At 38.7% G+C, this 17,311-nt stretch overlaps 1 protein-coding gene, 1 long non-coding RNA gene and 1 pseudogene across 2 annotated transcripts; 2 read left to right on the top strand and 1 right to left on the bottom strand.

Annotated features, from left to right (window-relative positions):
- The first annotated feature begins 507 nt into the window (after positions 1–507).
- LOC149405017 (uncharacterized) lies at positions 508–3,351 on the top strand. The gene is made up of 4 exons (XR_016295520.1): positions 508–802; positions 1,488–1,600; positions 1,949–2,043; positions 3,120–3,351. It is a non-coding gene; the product is annotated as an uncharacterized LOC149405017 (long non-coding RNA).
- A 2,504-nt stretch (positions 3,352–5,855) lies between these two features.
- On the bottom strand, positions 5,856–11,442 carry EMB3103 (Pentatricopeptide repeat (PPR) superfamily protein). The gene is made up of 10 exons (XM_089606856.1): positions 11,094–11,442; positions 10,521–10,605; positions 10,124–10,387; positions 9,252–9,554; positions 8,521–8,625; positions 7,858–7,957; positions 7,408–7,727; positions 6,619–6,795; positions 6,400–6,528; positions 5,856–6,314 (listed from the first exon to the last, which is right to left on the bottom strand). Exons 1-10 carry the CDS (start codon positions 11,372–11,374, stop codon positions 6,081–6,083), a joined length of 1,998 nt encoding a protein of 665 aa, XP_089462982.1. The 5' UTR covers positions 11,375–11,442; the 3' UTR covers positions 5,856–6,080.
- Positions 11,443–13,117: 1,675 nt separating this feature from the next.
- LOC149405015 (protein-tyrosine-phosphatase PTP1 pseudogene) lies at positions 13,118–13,708 on the top strand (annotated as a pseudogene).
- The last annotated feature ends 3,603 nt before the right edge of the window (positions 13,709–17,311 follow it).

Below are 17,311 nucleotides of genomic sequence, written 5' to 3'. Positions count from 1 at the left end.
TTTGAATAAACTGGACGAGTTTTAATTCAAATTCTTGTTGCATATGAGACGTCCTTAAATTTTAAATATCTTGGAAAATGATAATATTTAAGGTCGATGAAATTTCGGAATAAGAATATTCGAGTAATTCAATATTATTATTCGGAACATACTCAGAGATTTAAAAATCTCGAGAGTAAAAATAAATTCCGGAATCCCTTAAATATATTCAAAATAACGGGAAATCATATTAATTTTCTCGGTTATTTTTCAAGATTATTTTTTAATTAATTAAGGACAGGATTGTGAGATTTTATTTTAAAAGGACTTATGTGCAACATTTTGAAGGACGAGATTGAAAGAAAAAGAGGAAAAATGGGTCGTTTTAAGAGAATCGTGGCAATATTAGAGTGGGCCACGTGTGCACGTGTGGCGCGAGGAGAGGTTGCCACGTGGGTTTCTTATTCCACTCACCCCTCCCTTGCACGGCCACCTCACCATTCTATCTCTTTTCTTCTTCTTATCTTTTCTTCTTCTCTTCTTCTTCCTGGGTCTCTCGCGCAAGAACCAAACAAGGAAAAAAAAAAGAAGAACCTCGAGCTCAATCTTCACTCGTCACCGAGCCCATCATCACCGCCATCCTTTCTCTCACTCTTCTTCTTCCTTCCTCTTCTTCGCGCACCACCCTGCACCGAGCCACGTCGCCGCGCGTCCACGCCGAGGAAGAACAACGTCGTCAAGGACCGCCGTGACGCCGGAGCAAGGAAAAGACGCGGGGAAGGAAATAAGGACCCTCCGAGAAAGCTAGAACCCGTGGGTTGAGGTGAGATTTCGTTTCCCTGAATTGGATTTGAAATCTAGGGTTCACAGCTAGTAATTTGGGGGTTTTTGATTTCGGGTTAAATTCAGTGAAATTTCTTGGTTTTAATCGCTGTTTGGACTCGATTGGTGATGATTATAACTTGAATTTGAGGATTGTTTTCGATTTTCCTTGGTTTGGCTTGGTTTTGGCCGAAAATGGGGTTCTAGGGTTCATGGATCTTGTTGTTGGGTTTTTGTGATTTCTGGAGGTTGTTTAGTGATATTAAGACGTTTATGAACCTGTTAATCGCTTGGGTTTTGATCGACATGGCTGTTGGAATTTTGTTTGAATTTTGGACGAATTTTCAGTGTTTTTGGGTCTCTTGGCCGTGTGATTTTTCTTGAGGTTTGTTTTGAACTCGGTTTGGTATCGTTAATATGAGGCTGTGGTGATGATTAAGAATTTTGGATATTGGTTTTGAGAGTCGTCTTGATTAAATCCTGTTTCGCCGAGTGTTTTGTTGGCCGTGTGCTTGTTGTGATAATATCTGAGCCTCGGAAGTTTTGTGATCATTTTTGTTGAGTCGTTATGGTTAGTATGGTTTCGGTTGGATTGGGTTCGGGTTTTGAATTGTGATATCGGGATTTGGATTTTGAAACTGATAAGGATTTGGAATTTAAGATGTTAACTCGTCGTTGGATTCCAGGTTTGATTTACAGATCTTGACGGACGAACGGGAACCAGACGAGTCAAGAGCGACGAGATCAGTTTCTGAAGATATCAAGTGAAAGAGTTATCGAAATAAAGCTCGATTAACTCGTGAGTTTTAAATCGCTTTAGATATGTACTTTCAGTATTTAAATAAATAATTTATAAATTATTTATTTAATGATGTTTTTGAATTTAATTTAATTATTCGTTTGGAATTCTCGGTTATTTTGTTTTCGGATTATTTAATTTATTTAAGACTCGTGATTACTCGTTGAACATTACTTCGTATCACTCTCGATATGAGGATACGTGAGTCTTGAATAAATTTCCGAAAAACCGAGGAATAATAAATTAAATTCTCGAATTCCGAACCAACTCTAATCCCGACAACGAACCCTATCCTCTTTAAGTAAGCTCGAATCCAATAACTAACGGATATTCAACTCCGGATGCTAGTTCTTTCGACGTTTCGACAAGAGCCAAGTGCCTCGAAGAACGTGCGAAGCAAGACATCTACGAGAATCGTCGAGCCGTCTGTCGAACAATTCCAGGTAAGTGTGGAGACATAAGTCAACTACTTACCAAGGGAATAACCCTGTTTGTTTGTGCATTTGTTTGCTAGTAAACAAGAGTAGGTGAAAGCCCTAAAATGAATGAACTTAAAAGTTAAGGCTTCGACCACTCTTGCTTGAAAACTTAATTCGGGTACGCCCGTTAGGTTCAAACGCTAACTTGAACCAGCCACGTTTGCTATGTGTATAGTTAGACCTCTCTTCTAATTCTAGGAAGTAGGTTAGAATCGAGAGGACGGAAGAGCAATAGACTCTCGAATTCAATCGGGAGTAGAGGGTTCGGAAGTCACATTTCGAACTTTCAGCTTAAAACACTTAACGAGCTTCAAAGAGAAACAGTAAGTTCTTTCGGGGTTTATCCCGTTAAGCTCTTCCGTATATAAGTATAACGTGTACGCTGCTAGCCGCAGAGTACCCAAACTTTAATTAAACTCATGTCGGTGGTACCCACAAGTCAATGACTTGTGTTTGTGGCAGACCTAGGTGGTCTGTATGGCGCTGAGTACTCAAAACTGGGGAGAACCCAACGATAACGGGCAGTCGCCACGAGCGAACCCGATGGTAAAGGGCAGTCGCCTCGAGCGAACCCAACGATAACGGGTAGTCGCCACGAGCGAACCCGATGGTAATGGGCAGTCGCCTAGAGTGAACCCATTCAGCAATGAGCAGTCGCCTCGAGTGAACTCATTGTCGTGCCAAGGGGGCACACATGCGTCGACGTCAGATGAAGATGGTACCACTAGTGGATCCCAGACAATCTTAAAACACCCAAGCCGCCGTAAGACTGCTGCTCGAGGTCTGAGGCTGGCTTATTGTCGTCGTGGAGATCGTAGCAGAAGAGGATGTACGATCTTGCAGAACGACAAGTGAATAGATAGAGTGTGGTATCACGCGTCAGTCATGCTCTATTGTTATGTTCTAGCGATATCTAGCAATCATTCTGCATGCTTGTGTATTTGTTTGCACGTCACATGGCATTAGTCGTTTTACTTTATAGATAGACTCCCACTTACTGAGTCAATCGACTCATAGTTTTATGACCCTTGGTAATGTAGATAAGGGAAAAGCTGGTAAGCGGGAAACGAGATTGAAGACCGAGACCGAGCGCGTATTGCCTTGACCTATGGGCTATGGGGTTTCTTAATCGGGGGTTAGTGTCTTCTGTTAAAACGTTCCGGAACATATTTGTATAGGAGTCGCTATAAGACTCTAAGTTATAAAAGCGAAAAATTTCCCCGAATTTTCGTAAACTATTTTATTATGTTTAATATATGTGTTTATATTATGAGTTATGTACATATTTGAGTTGATCAGTCGCGGTTCGTGGGCGAGCTATCGCTTGCGGGTCGTGACACATATGCTTTACTCACTTCTCTTTTTTTTATGTCAACATTGTTGACCATAGATGTCAACAATGTTGACATCTATGGTCAACATTATTTGTTGAAATATGTTTAACGTAATGTCTGTTCTCTTGTTTATAGGCCCTGTTCAAGAGTCCCAAGGAGGTGACGGAAATGTCGTTGAAGAGAGCCAAATAGAAGACAGTTGAGAAGAATTGACTGAATCACAGTCTAAAGTCCGCATGTTACAATTGGATGTTGTACAGTATGCGGATGAGATGTATGATGACAGTAAACTAATATGGGTTGGCTCGGTTCCTGAAGGCAAAAGAGTACAGGAGATGGAGGACGAGATCAACAATGCTCGGGATAAGGAAAATCGGGACTCTTGGTAGCTTGTGCCAATAAACATAGAAGATTCACTGAAGCGACCAACAAGAGTCATTCCACCTCCCGAGAAATACACTCCAACTCAAGTCCCGAGGCCATTTATGAAGTTGGTAAAATGTGTCGATCGGGCAAAAGATTCCGATGTCTCCTCCTTTAGATCCAATATCTCTTGAAGACGTCCTTATAATGGAGACATGACTCAAGATTGGAGTGAGGAAGAGTAAGGACGACGAAGGTCGTTGGTACTCGAAAAAGGAAGACAAAATGCCGTGGCGGTGGAATTTCACGAAACTTGAAGTGCGGTCAAAATCCTTTTTCTACACAATGTGGACGCCCGAAGAGTGGCTCTCCGATCAGGTAAATCCCTTATCAGTTCATTTGTATGTTTTTTGAACAATAACAACCGATGTCAACAATGTTGACATCGTGTTGTTGACATCGTGTTGTTGACATCGTATTGTTGACATCGGTATCATGCTTACATGTCTATGTGTTTTTCATTGTAATTCCAACATGTAAATGTTATATCATACCACCTCAGAAAGAAGCGGTGGTTGTGTCAAATAAAATATACGTTCACAATAATGAACGTTTTCTTTCACAATTATTACATCCAAGGATATGAATCATGGCTGAAGTGCGAGAACAAGGATCAGTTTGATTGGGCCAATCAGTCCCGAATCGTGGATTACATAACTGTCACCAACAAATCTTTGAAGCACTCGTGGCCGTGGGTGGACGTCGATGTCGTATACGTTCCCGTTTGTTTCACGGATAGGTCGCACTGACTTCTTCTACTTGTGAACATTCGAGAGCGGTCTATTACGATCTACGATTCAATGTCCGAGACAAACTTGCTGAATTCATCCCGTTAGCTCTGTGTTTTCTTCATGTGTTCGATAGATTGGGTATTGAAGACACGAGTTCGGCCAAGTTCAATGTCGGAACTGCTGCCAACATGCCACAACAGGGAAATGGGTACGTACATGGTTACATATTGTTTAATATTACCAATAATACACAAATTTGTTTAATACCATATTTTTGTAAAACAACGGTGATTGTGGCATGTTTGTTGTGAAGGCCATTGAGTTTATAACTCACGGGTTTGACGTGTCGACGATCAAACAAGAAGACATGACCATGTACCGACATAAGTTCACCATCGACCTATACCGACACAGGGCGGTGAAAATTACAACAGAGGCGGAATCGGACAACGACATGGATGAATGAAGAAAATTGATGCATGAACTCTTATTTATTTTATTTAGTTTTTGTTAAAATTATGGTACTTTAATGATTATGGTATGTAAAACTTTAACTTAATCTCAATTTAATTATATATGTACTTTATTAAGATAGTGTTGATTTATTATGGTACTTTATTATGATTTGTTGGGATGTGATTTCAGATGCAAATATTATGTACATAGATATGTCAACAATGTTGATACAAAGGTGTCAACAATGTTGATACAGAGGTGTCAACATTGTTGGCATCTAAAGTCAACATTGTTGACATAGATGTCAACAAATAATGAACGTCATCTTCAAAAATCACATAACATACCCATAACAAACTCAAGCTTTTAAACAACAAAAACTTTATTATTTGAAGACAAAGAGCTTTTTTATACCCGGAAAATGAAAAAACAACGAATCTAGGGCTTTATTCCGTGGATTGCAACTTCTCTTTTTTTGGGCTGAGATTCGGAATGCTCCTCCGACAATAGCTGAGCTCCTCCAACGACTTTTTTGAGCTGTGTTCACGAGTTTTCTGAGCTTGGATGAGATGGGGGAGAGAGAGAAGATTTGGACGAGAGACAGAAGAGATGGACTGGACGAGAGAGAGAAGAGATGGACGAAGGAGGAGAGAGAGAGAGAGTGACTGAGACCTAAAAAGGAATTATGTCTTCATTTCGGGAGTGAAGATAAATTTGTTAAAAAAATAGATAGTAAAGGGCAAACTTGACTTTTTACACATGTGATGGTGGCATTTTGGGCGAAATTATGGTTTTCGTGGAAAGTGGGAAATTGTTATCAAATAGGTGGCAAATGGGGCAATTTCTCTTCTTTGAATGATGAGTAGTTCCGAAAGGTGGGATCTACATGACTACAACCAGACTCAGAATACGAAAAATATAACAGACAAAACAAAAGTAATAATAAGACCATATAAACATGGCTCTTGATATTGCACTACAAGTACTATTACGTACAATACACATCTACAACAATACATTAACAGTTTGACTAAATCAACTATTTTGAGAAACTAAATCACCTCTTACTCTTACTTTGATTATATTCCGGAGGCCTTGACATGATTTGCTGTTTCGAGAGTATCTCAGCGACCAATTGGCGGCCCAACAACTGCGAGTTCTTCAAAATCAGGTTTCGGGTCGGAGAATCTACAACATACCCTTGACTTGTCATCCATTGAAGAAGTTGGAGAAGCAAATCTTTCTTTTCGGGGTTCATCACATAACGAGTCACAGCCATCCCAAATATCTCCTGAGAAAACAAAGACAACCTTAATTCCCAAAGGAAAAAATAAATAATAAATTAAAAAATAAACTTATTTGCTGAATGCTATTACCTGGTCAACCTTGCCGCCGAAACCGTTGACCACTTGCAAGACGTCATTTATAAGGTTGATGTTCCCCGACTTCATGAAAGCAGACGCGAACTTCTTCCGAGCCGGTGACGATATCAACTCTCCATTGTCCTGATCGTGTATATATATACATACATATATAATATTAATTATATATACAGGAAAATGGGGTGAAGAACTATTCCAGGATGATTGGCAGACCTTGACAACAACATAGGCGTCTTTGAGAAGACCACCATCAATGAGAATGTGGAGAATCTTCTCGTGAAGAGCCTTGCACATCATGCTTTTTCCGTACTTCAACAGATTGTACACCGAGAATGCTTCTCCGTGAGCCTTCATTTTCCCGAGATAAAACATTAATGGTGAACATAGCTCCTGTACGAGAATGTGTTAGCATTAACAAATAGGCCCAAAAAAAAAAAAAAAAAAAAAAAAACTTCTATTCCATGCCAAGAACAAAAATCTCGTATCAATACATATACTTGAATCCTTCTCTGAGTTCCATTTCGGTCCTTCAAATAATTTATAGCATAACCCGTAGTTGAACTCTTGATTTGCAAAAAAATTTGTTCTGTCCGTAATGGTATTACCTTACATTTGAAGAATCTAACACCTAAAACTTACGTGACAGCAACAACTTCATTATATAATATAAAATAAAAAAAACTAATTAAGTTTAATACAAAATCTAACCATAGAAATCCAAAACTGATTAACTTTTGTTTACTTTTTTAGAAGTCATATCACGTTTTAATTAGTTTATTTCATAAAAGTAATAAGGTATTTGAGGTCTCAAATATATTTGCTAATGGCTTAGGTATTACATTCCACACAACAACACACACACACACACACAAAAAAAAAAAAAAAAAAAAAAAAAAAAAAAAAAAAAAACACGTTTATAACTTCAATAGCACAAAAACTGCTACGAAATCTTTAGAACAAACCCTTTCTTATTATTTTTATAAAAATCGGACGAGAAGTTACCTCCTCTACTTGGTGGCCTTTGTTGTGCATGTCCATCAACATGCGATAAGCGAGCAAATACATGTTCTCTTTGCAGAAATACCTAATCAAGATATGAAACGTGTTTCGGTCGGGGCTGATCGCCAATCCGTCCATCTTCTTCAGCATCTCCATCACGCTCGCCATGTCTCCAGCTCTGCAATACGCGCAGAGCATCGTGTTCATCATCACGAGGTCGTACTTGTCGTATGTCGATTCGAAATCCTTTGCCAATCGCTTCGCATCTTCGAAGAGACCCACCCGGCAAAAAGCTGAGATCATGATGCTGTACGCGAAACCATCTGAAAAAAGAAAAAACACAACTGCGACGCTAGTTTTCGGATCATAGAATTGCTTTGTATGCAACGTTAAATGGGGTGATTGGCCCTTTTTATTTTTTTCTTTTTTCTTTTTTTTCCTCTTTTTACATACCTGATTTAACGCCTTTCTTCTTCATTTCCTTAAAAACTGACTTGGCTTCATCAATTCGTCTGGCTTTTGAAAAAGCATCCATCAGTAAACAGTAAGGCATCTGAAAATACAAAAAAAAAAGAAAAAAAAAATGTTAATTAGCTGTTGAACAATATCAGTGCTGCTATAATTCGAGGAGGATTTTATTTGCGAATTTTCCCGTTATTAGTTCAGAATCCGAGGAGGATTAGTTATGCTCTAATCGTCGTACTTAAAATGTTTTAGTTATCCAGTCAGATAGTTTGCTTTCCTAGTATTACTCTTACGGATCAAATTGTTTGTCAATTAAGTACAATTCTTTTATTCAAACACACAAAAGCCCTAAAATGAAAAAATCCATAAACGTTCAACGTGTAGAGAGGATTGTAGTTTCTGATATAAAAAGCGACGAATTAAAGTTTTCTTTTACAGGAAATAATCTTGATATAAATAATTAAGATGACCAATATACGTAGCAAAAGGGCTCGTCTATAAACATAACAAACCAAGTGGAAATAAATTCAGAAGATCTTAAATGGCTAAAATTTCACTAACGACAGAGTGGCACTCAACACATTTTAAAGTTAAATAATAATAATAATAAAAGGAGTTTATTGATGAACACTAGGATAAAGCTAAGAGTACCTCATCATGAGCATAGCCCATGGCTTCCAATTCAGCTAATAGCTCTCTAGACTTTTCAAACACGCCTCCCCTCACATATACCTTTAATAATGTGGTTAACATCACCTGAAATGCATTCAACACAAACTTGATGAACGCTGCTTTTTAGCCATCATGTAAATTAATATTTTATTTAAAATATTTCATAGGCCGCTCAAATCACAAAGGTAGATGATCTTAAATAGGCCGGGGATGCAAAAAGAAAGAAGCCAATGACCAAAAACAGGTACCACATTAATGGATTTTTCCCACTAGTATAAGTCCACGTGAATAAACCACTAGTATTTCTAGAAGCCGTTCTGTTCTTAAGTTATCGATTTAGCATAAAACTGAGAAGGAAAACCATGCCAAGCCATTGTTTCTAAAAACAAAGAAGGTAGTCAAGAAATTCTTTTTAACACTGACTTTTTTCCTACTCGTGATTCAGTAAATGGCTCAAGTCCCTTAATGGGTTCCCATGAGTCATTCACTATATTACAATAATACATGATGAACAGATTGATTACTATCTAAGGGACCCATAAAAAATATTCATTGGGTTTTCGTTTCTCTTCGTTTACTTTTACAAGTGCAAGCTATTCTAATTTGTAAAGAGTACCATGTTCTATTTCCTTCGGAATTCCCAATCCACATCGCGCAGGATCTAATTGGCAAATTTTTTTTTTTTTTTTTGGGTAAGCATGAAAACAAACCTTATTTGGTACTAACCCTGCGTATTTAATATCTCGGACCACAGCCTCGGCCTTTTTGTAGTTTCCACTCGCCGAATAGGCATTAAGCAAAGAGCTGAAGTGGAACAGGTTCGGCGAATGCCCTTCCTCCTTCATCCGAATAAAATAAGTTTCAGCTTCTTCCAGTTTGCTGTTCGACGCACAAATCGCCAAAAGCGTACCATATATCACACCGTCCATCTTCAACCCGCTTTGCTGCAATTCTTCAACAAGCTCCAACACCTTCGAGTAGCTGTGTTTCGATTTTATGCAACCTGCAAGTAACTGACCACAAGCAAGAACAGTCAGCTTTCACAGAATCTTTTTAGTCGGTATAAAACGAGGCTGTTCACAATCTTCTAGCTCTGGCTTCGGTAGTCAACAAAGATCATCTGTTAGATTGATACAAACTTGTATAAAATTGTAATATTGAAAACATAAGCAAAAGGAAATACATCAATATCGGACATCTTCTGATCCCTTCTATTTATACCTTAACTTTTTTAAGTTCTTTTTTTTTGCCCCTAACTATTTACTTATTGTGATTTCCTCAATATCTAGATTCCTAAGATAGAGTCCTAATTAAGCTAGGGATGGAAAATTAGTAATTCCATTTTATTTGCCTTGGTATGAATAGATCATTAGAGGGGTCAATAGGGTCCATGAGAAGACTTATTCAGTTAATTATGTTTATTTCCTTAGTGGCATCTTGGTGAAAATCTGAGGGACTAGTTCACCTTTGGGATAGCGAACCGAGTTTATCAATAATACTCTACCGATTGCATTTCCTAAGACAAGAGATCAAACTGTCGATGACCAGTAAAGAACGAAAAGAAAAGAAAAAAACTGCATACCGTGCTATAAGTAATTATATCCGGTGTCAGACCGTCCCGCTTCATCTGATCGAACAATTTGATTCCGCTATCGAACTTTCCGTTCTTGACCAAAATATTCAGTACAGAGTTACACACAACGACGTAGGTTTTGATCGATTCATCTTCGATTCCGTTGTATATTTCCAGAGCCCTGATCGGATTGGAGGTCTTTCCCATGAGCTTTATGTATGTGCTGTAAGATTGGGGACTGATCTTCCCACTCTGCTTCATCCAATCAAAAACCTGAACTCGAAAACGCAGAAGATCATATACAGATAAAAGCGCCGGGTCATTCAAAAAACCCCGAAGATGAAAATCCATTAACATATGTATATATCTGAAAAAAATAAAATAAAAAGAAACCAAATAAAAATACCTGAGAAAGTTCATGCCATTTTTTCCCGGCTCCGAAATACCTTAATATAGTATTTAGGTCTTGCACTCGTAAAACATCGTCTAATCTGCATAAAAACCATCATCTGAGCTTCAATTCACTAATTAAGCAGGCATTTAAGAGGTTGAGATTATCGATGAAGCCATGTCAAACTACAACAAGGTAATCATAGATTTGCATACACTCGTCCTTATCATATTCAGTTCAAAAATCCAGTTTGCTAATCAGAATGCAACAGCCTTTCATCTCCAACTTATTACTTCACTTTTTCCCATGATTATTTAATCATATGTTTCTCATTCATTTATGGATACAATATATAAATAAATAAGACATATATCAAATTACAGTACGAAATTATGAACAGTAAGACTCCAAATTTTATCAACTCTCTGGATAACCCTGCCAAGGAACTTCAAATTGAAAGCAGAGGAAATCCAATCACAAAACCAATTAAGTGCCAAAAATCCAATAGATATTATCATCCTCGCAAAACACCTAATCGAAAAAAAAATAAAAAATAAAAAGAAAGTAAAGAGAGCGAGTGCTTGGGACCTTGAGAGAGTGGAGGCCAAGTCAGAGGAGGTTTTGACTTCGGAAACGGCAGAGTATCTAGCAGCGTTAGGGTTGAAATGTGGCGTCCTTCGATCATTGGTTGGTCGGCCATTCGAGTGCTGTTCCGCGACCAATGTCGTCGCTCTTTGTGCCGCGAAACTGAGTCGAGAATCGCTCGGTTTTGGCGGGAGAGACAACGAAGAAGAAGAAGAAGAAGAAGGGAAAGACAAGGAGCGAGGAAGAAGAGGTTGTAACCCAGCGCCGAGAACAGACACCTCCATTTTATCTCAGTTGATGAACCGCTCATAAATGGTTAAAAACAAATCAATCTGCGGGAAGATAAATGTTTAGCCTATTCTCAATAGTGCTCTAAACTTTTCTTTTGTTTTGCTATTAGCCCTGGACTAGGAAATGTTCGGTATTCCTCTCAAAAACAATTTTTTAGTTTTTGAGTTGAAAAAATTGAAAACAAAAATTGAAAACATGTTTGGTTTAAGATTTTGGAAAAAAATTTCAAAAATTTTTGAAGTTGTTTTGGAAAAAAGTAAAGAAAACTGAAAACAAATAAAAGGTGTTTTTGAAATAAAATTTATTTCTCTTCTCTCCTCTTTCTCCTCATCTTCTCTTTTCATTCTTTCAAAAACAAAAATGAAAACTATACCAAACACTTTTTTCAGTTTTTTCACTTTCTCAAAAACAAAAATGAAAACTGTACCAAACAGCTTTTTGAAAACAACTACGAAACAGTTTTTCAGTACAACTACAAAAATTAGAAAACAGAAAACAAAAACTTTTTGAGTTAACTACCAAACACAATAACATTTGTAGTTTCTTTTGCCCGTTTATGTCTAGTATTTTAGGTGAGTGACAAAATAAAGTTGGATTGTGCCCTTAATACAAGTCTATTTTGTGGTACTTAACGCAACCTAATTATTAGAGATCAAATAAGTTTGTATGTGTCGTTTATGTCTAATAAACGATAAGTTGAACAAGTTGTTTTTCCTTTATTTGTTTCATTGTATTTTCCTTTATTTTCCTTATGTTTCATGGCTATATAAAGTCATTTAGTTGTACTTTTCTCATTGAAGATTGGAATAAACATTTTCACTCTCAATCATTCAAGATGAGAGTTAGTTTTCCCCAATTCTCAAATCCAATTTATATCTATCCTAACCTAAAAATGTAATATGGTATCAGAGCGAATTTCTGCATTCGATTTTCTAGGTTAGAGAAAATTCACTTCGTCCTCCCCGATTTCCTCGACGATCGGAAAAGATCTCCGACGCGAGCCCGGTGGAATTTCACGAAGGTCAATTTCCTTTTACCTCTAAGTATTCCGGTTATTTGGCGCATCTTTTTCTCGATTTCAAGTTCTTCTCACCATCGCTTCATCTACGGAAGAAGCTTCATCAACGGAGCGCATTGGAAGTTCGGAGTGTTTTTATCAAGATTCTAGTCCGGCGAATTCAAAGCCGTTTCATCAACAAGAATCTATTTCCGGCGATTCAAGCCGTGTTAACTTTCAAGATCTTCTTCCGACGATTTTCCGCTTTGTCAAGACTTCAAGATCTTTTTTTTTTCGGCGATTCAACGTCGTATCAACGGGTTCAAGATCCCAATCCGGCGAGTCCCGCCGCGTCGACATTCAAGATCTTCTCCGGCGAATTCCCGCCGTGTCAAGGCTTCAAGCTTCTTTTTTGTTGCTATGATGCCGGATAATGAAGCTTCATTGACGGAGATGGTTCATACGATTACGTTTTGCCCCCAAATCCAAAATTTGTTTCTTCTTCATTGTCTGTTTCATGACGCTTCAAGAAACCTCGACGGAAAGTGGATCGGCGACGTTGCTATGCCTAATACTGATTCAAGATACCCAACCAAATCAGGGTTCTTTCTTCCACGTCCGTACTCTAATGGCGTCCATGGCTGCCGTAGGAGCGAGTCCCTTCGTCTTCATCTCTCTCTCACACATTCTGGGGAACATCACTTCACGGCGATCCAGAGCCCACTGGAAATTTTCCTCCGCCATGGACTCCGTCGCCGCTAAGCCCTTGGCGCCTCTGAACTTCCCGCCCGAATCTCCACCGCGAGCTTCGCTGAGCCCCGACCAGCTCAGGTGGTGCTCGGAAGCCCCAGGGCTCTTCAAGGACAAGCTCCGAACCCCGCAGAGGATTCACAAAGAGTTCACTTCGCTCCAGGCTAATAGGCTTTCTCCAATCGAGATGATGAACAGAAGTACCGTCGCTTTCGACCCCGTCAACTTGAGCAAGAATCGATACACCGATGTCGTGCCTTTTGACAGCACTAGAGTCGTCCTCGAATCTTGCAAAGATTACAGACCTTCGGCGAGGGGCTACATTAATGTTAGCTTCGTCACGGCCTCTAATTCGGAGAGCGTTTCCCGGTTCATAGCCACACAAGGTCCGCTTCCAGAGACTTACGAGGACTTCTGGGAGATGGTGATTCAACAACGATGCCCTGCGATTGTGATGATAACTCGGCTGATTGACAATTATAGGACAGAGAAATGTGGAGATTATTTCCAGGCAGAAGATCATCCAAGAGAATTCCTGTTCTTCTTAGCGCACTCAAGGTGTTCGACAAAATGCCTCTGAGAGATTTTTTCCTCAAAACAAGACTGGTTCTTCACAAAGTCAATTTTTTCTTCATTCATTCGATCGAGGTCTTCTCCGAGTTGTCTTCTCCGATATCAAGTTCAATCTAAGATGAACTTTCGGGAAAGTTCATCTTGCGGGGGTGTATTAGAGATCAAATAAGTTTGTATGTGTCGTTTATGTCTAATAAACGATAAGTTGAACAAGTTGTTTTTCCTTTATTTGTTTCATTGTATTTTCCTTATGTTTCATGGCTATATAAAGTCATTTAGTTGTACTTTTCTCATTGAAGATTGGAATAAACATTTTCACTCTCAATCATTCAAGATGGGAGTTAGTTTTCCTCAATTCTCAAATCCAATTTCTATATATCCTAACCTAGAAATGTAATACTAATTGATAATTTTACACCACCACCACCACCTTTAAAGTAGAGATTGTAGGTTCAATCACCACCGATAAAACTGCCCTTCAAAAAAAAAAAAATACAAGTCTATTTCCTCATTTATAAAGGAGTAAGTCTTGTTAAAAGGTTTCCTGTATTATTGAATATCCTCTTTCTGATTCTCTCATATTCCTCTCTTGTGTCGAGGCCTTTCCTCCTTCCTTCATGAAGCCCAAGATCATTACCAAATACACAGTCTTTCATTCGACCCCACGAACCCACAAATATCACACCTTTTTTATTCTTTTCTTTTTCTGCTGATGATAGCCTTGTTTTTTTTTTTTTTTTTTTTTTTTTTTTTTTTCTTTTTTTATTATCAAAACCACCATTAACGACCACCTTGTTCTTAGAGACACCCTAAACACCTATTCCACCATTTCAGGCCAAAGAAATTAATTTTGATAAATCTGAGCTGTGTTTCGGGAAGTCGGTCCATGTCGACCAACAAATTTCCATTACCTCCACGCTCCTTGTTCGTATCGTGCCTTGTCATGAGAAATACCCTAGCCTTCCCGTTTTCGCTGATCGCACAAAAAAAAAACCTCTTCACCTACATTAAAGATCGGGTTTGGAATAAAATAAGGGACTGTAAACTTCTCTCTTCTCCCAATCCGAGAAAGAAATACTCATAAAATTCATAGTCCAAGCAATCCCTAGCTATGTCATGAGCTGTTTCCGTCTCCCAAAAAGCCTCACCACCACAATACATCATATACTAGCTAGCTTTTGGTGGGGCTCTACCGAGGAAAAATTAAAATTCATTGGTGTACTTGGAAATTTCTTTGTAAAAGAAAGACCGAGAGTGGGCTGGGATTTCAAGACCTGTAGCCTTCAATCAAGCCCTCCAAGCCAAACAAGTGTGGAGTATCATTCGTAATCCCACATCCCGAATCCTTAAAGCTTGCTGTTACCGGGCTACTTTTGACTCGGTGCAAACTTGCAGGCATGGACCCACACGAGATGCAGCCACAGGCCTAGCCGTTGGAGCCAAAAGACCCACGCAAAAAGGTCTCGGAAGGCGGGACCTCGGCCGCCCAGCCAAGGTCTTTCCCGAGACCGGGAAGTCTCGACAATGGAAGGTGTCTTGGCCTATGAAGTCATGCCTGGTCGACCAAGGTCCCGCCCGGCCTACTAGGGTATCGCCCGGTGACGCGAGGTCTCGTCCAAAAGATCGCGACACCGGGAGGTCCCGGCCATGAGGGTTTCGGCCTACGAAGTCCCGCCTGGTCTGCCAAGGTCACCACCCGGGAGGTGAAGCACCATGAGATCCCAATCCGCCTACTAGGTTCTCGGCCGGTGACGCGAGGTGTTGTCCAAGAGGTCGCGACACCCAAAGGTCTCGTCCGGAAGCTTGTAGGCAAATGTCGGGCTTTTATAAGAGCCCACGATGTGAGCCTGAGAGTGAGTTTCGATTTGGTCAGGTACACATGTTGGGCTCAAGGATTAAAATCTCGCGCGAGATGGGTGTATCTCGCACGAGATCTCGCGTTTTTAAGAAGTGCAAGAGGGGTATGTGAATATCTCGCGAAATGTATTAAATCTCGCGAAATCTCGCCAAATTTCTCGCGTCTCCCTTGATCTCGCGCGAGATCTTCATTTACCGTCCGCCGGATGTTCATTTTTGTGTAAATCTCGCCGTTTTCCGCCATTTCCGCGAGGTAAGTGTTCTTGTCTTATTTTTAATGTTTTTTAGTTGATTTTTGAATGGATTTTATGTCCGGTTTAGACTTTAAATATTGATTTTTGAATGATTTTTAATGAAATTATGATGTACGAAGAAGAAGACATAGATTTTTTTATTTTTGAGTATTTGTTCACTTGATTTTATATGAATTTTTTATCATCCGAATTTAGGTAGTTATTTGAATAATTAGATGTTATTGTTAATGTTGATGTTGTTGTTTTGAAATGGGTTTTTTTTAATCCGTATTTAAATATTTATTTTGTTGATTAAGATGTAATTTGTAATTAATTTGATCTGTGTATTGATTTGTACTCTATTTAGAATTCTTTGTGTGAAATATTGAAAACTTTATTTTTTTGTGTATCCTAAATTTAAACAAAATCTTAATTAAAAAGTTGTTTAAATACCCCGCGGAATACCCTTTTTTGGGCGGTATATCCCGCGAAATGTTGTTTATCACACGGTACGAGATACCCCGGACGTTCATCAAATACCACGGGATACCACGGTATGAGACGAGATACCCCCAAAATTAAAAGTGCGGTACGACCGCGAGATGCGAGATTTTAATCCTTGGTTTGGCTTGACAAATAAGGTCTTTAGCCCATGTGGAATTAAAGGAAAAAAATAAATGTGCGTTTGGTTGTAGGATATCGCACAATAGAATGACCAGCGACAAACAAAAAGAAGAAAAAGGGAAGTAAAGAGGAAAGGAAATGAAGAAAAAGAAAGCTAAGATTTTGGCAATTTGTAAGACGCTTGGTAGTCAAACATCTTCTTTTTATGTTCAAGTTTGGAGATGAGATTTCTTGCATTGTGCTCATCATTTCCAGTAGTGTTGCTCTTTTTTATTTGCTCTCTAGATACCCGATTTGGGTATTTCATCATTTGGTGAGAATATTGTTCCTCTTTTGTGCCATATTTATTTAGATGATGTTGAACCTCTACTTGTTAGAGAAGACTTTTGGGTATCCCGTATATTGTTAATGGAAAGTTTCTTATGCGACCTATAGGTTTCATGATTTTTTACTCTCGTCTTGAGGATTTTCCACATTAAAATTGGTTGTGTGTTGATATTGTTGTTGATTATTTGATTTACTTTACAGTTAGCTTGGTTACTTTGCCTTATTAGATTTAAGTGAGCGCATTAAAGTTATGAAAAATCATATTTTGCATTGTTTTAGGTGATTTTTTTCCAACGCTTTAAGCTGCATTGAAAGATGTTCTTTACTCACTCTATAATGTCTTTAGAAGCACTATTACTATTATTTTGTGTAGTCAACATCGACCTTTGAAGTGGAAAAGATCTCGGTTTGTGCTTTGATTTAGAATAAAATTTGTGTTCCTTCTAAGTAACTACAATATCCTCGTAGACCCAAGGATAAAATGATACTTGACATTTGTTGAGCATATATATTCTACAAAATCGTTTCTTCCATTTTTCGTTAACATACTCGACCGTTATAGAGATTTT

This window comes from Urtica dioica, chromosome 2 (assembly GCF_054948205.1).
Source record: "Urtica dioica subsp. dioica isolate 48M chromosome 2, U.dioica_male_clone48M_v1_H2, whole genome shotgun sequence".
Taxonomy (NCBI): domain Eukaryota; kingdom Viridiplantae; phylum Streptophyta; class Magnoliopsida; order Rosales; family Urticaceae; genus Urtica; species Urtica dioica.
The sequence above is the reverse complement of the archived record's forward strand: the minus strand, read 5'-3'. Positions and strand labels throughout refer to the sequence as shown.

Bases quoted from the DNA above. Each gene is read 5' to 3' on its own strand.
- EMB3103 (XM_089606856.1), bottom strand. From the start codon at position 11,374: ATGGAGGTGTCTGTTCTCGGCGCTGGGTTACAACCTCTTCTTCCTCGC. The intron at 6,529-6,618 runs GTCTGCCAATCA...ATACACGATCAG, and splicing joins ACGCCTATGTTGTTGTCAAG to GACAATGGAGAGTTGATATC. The intron at 6,315-6,399 runs GTAATAGCATTC...TTGTTTTCTCAG, and splicing joins TCGGCGGCAAGGTTGACCAG to GAGATATTTGGGATGGCTGT.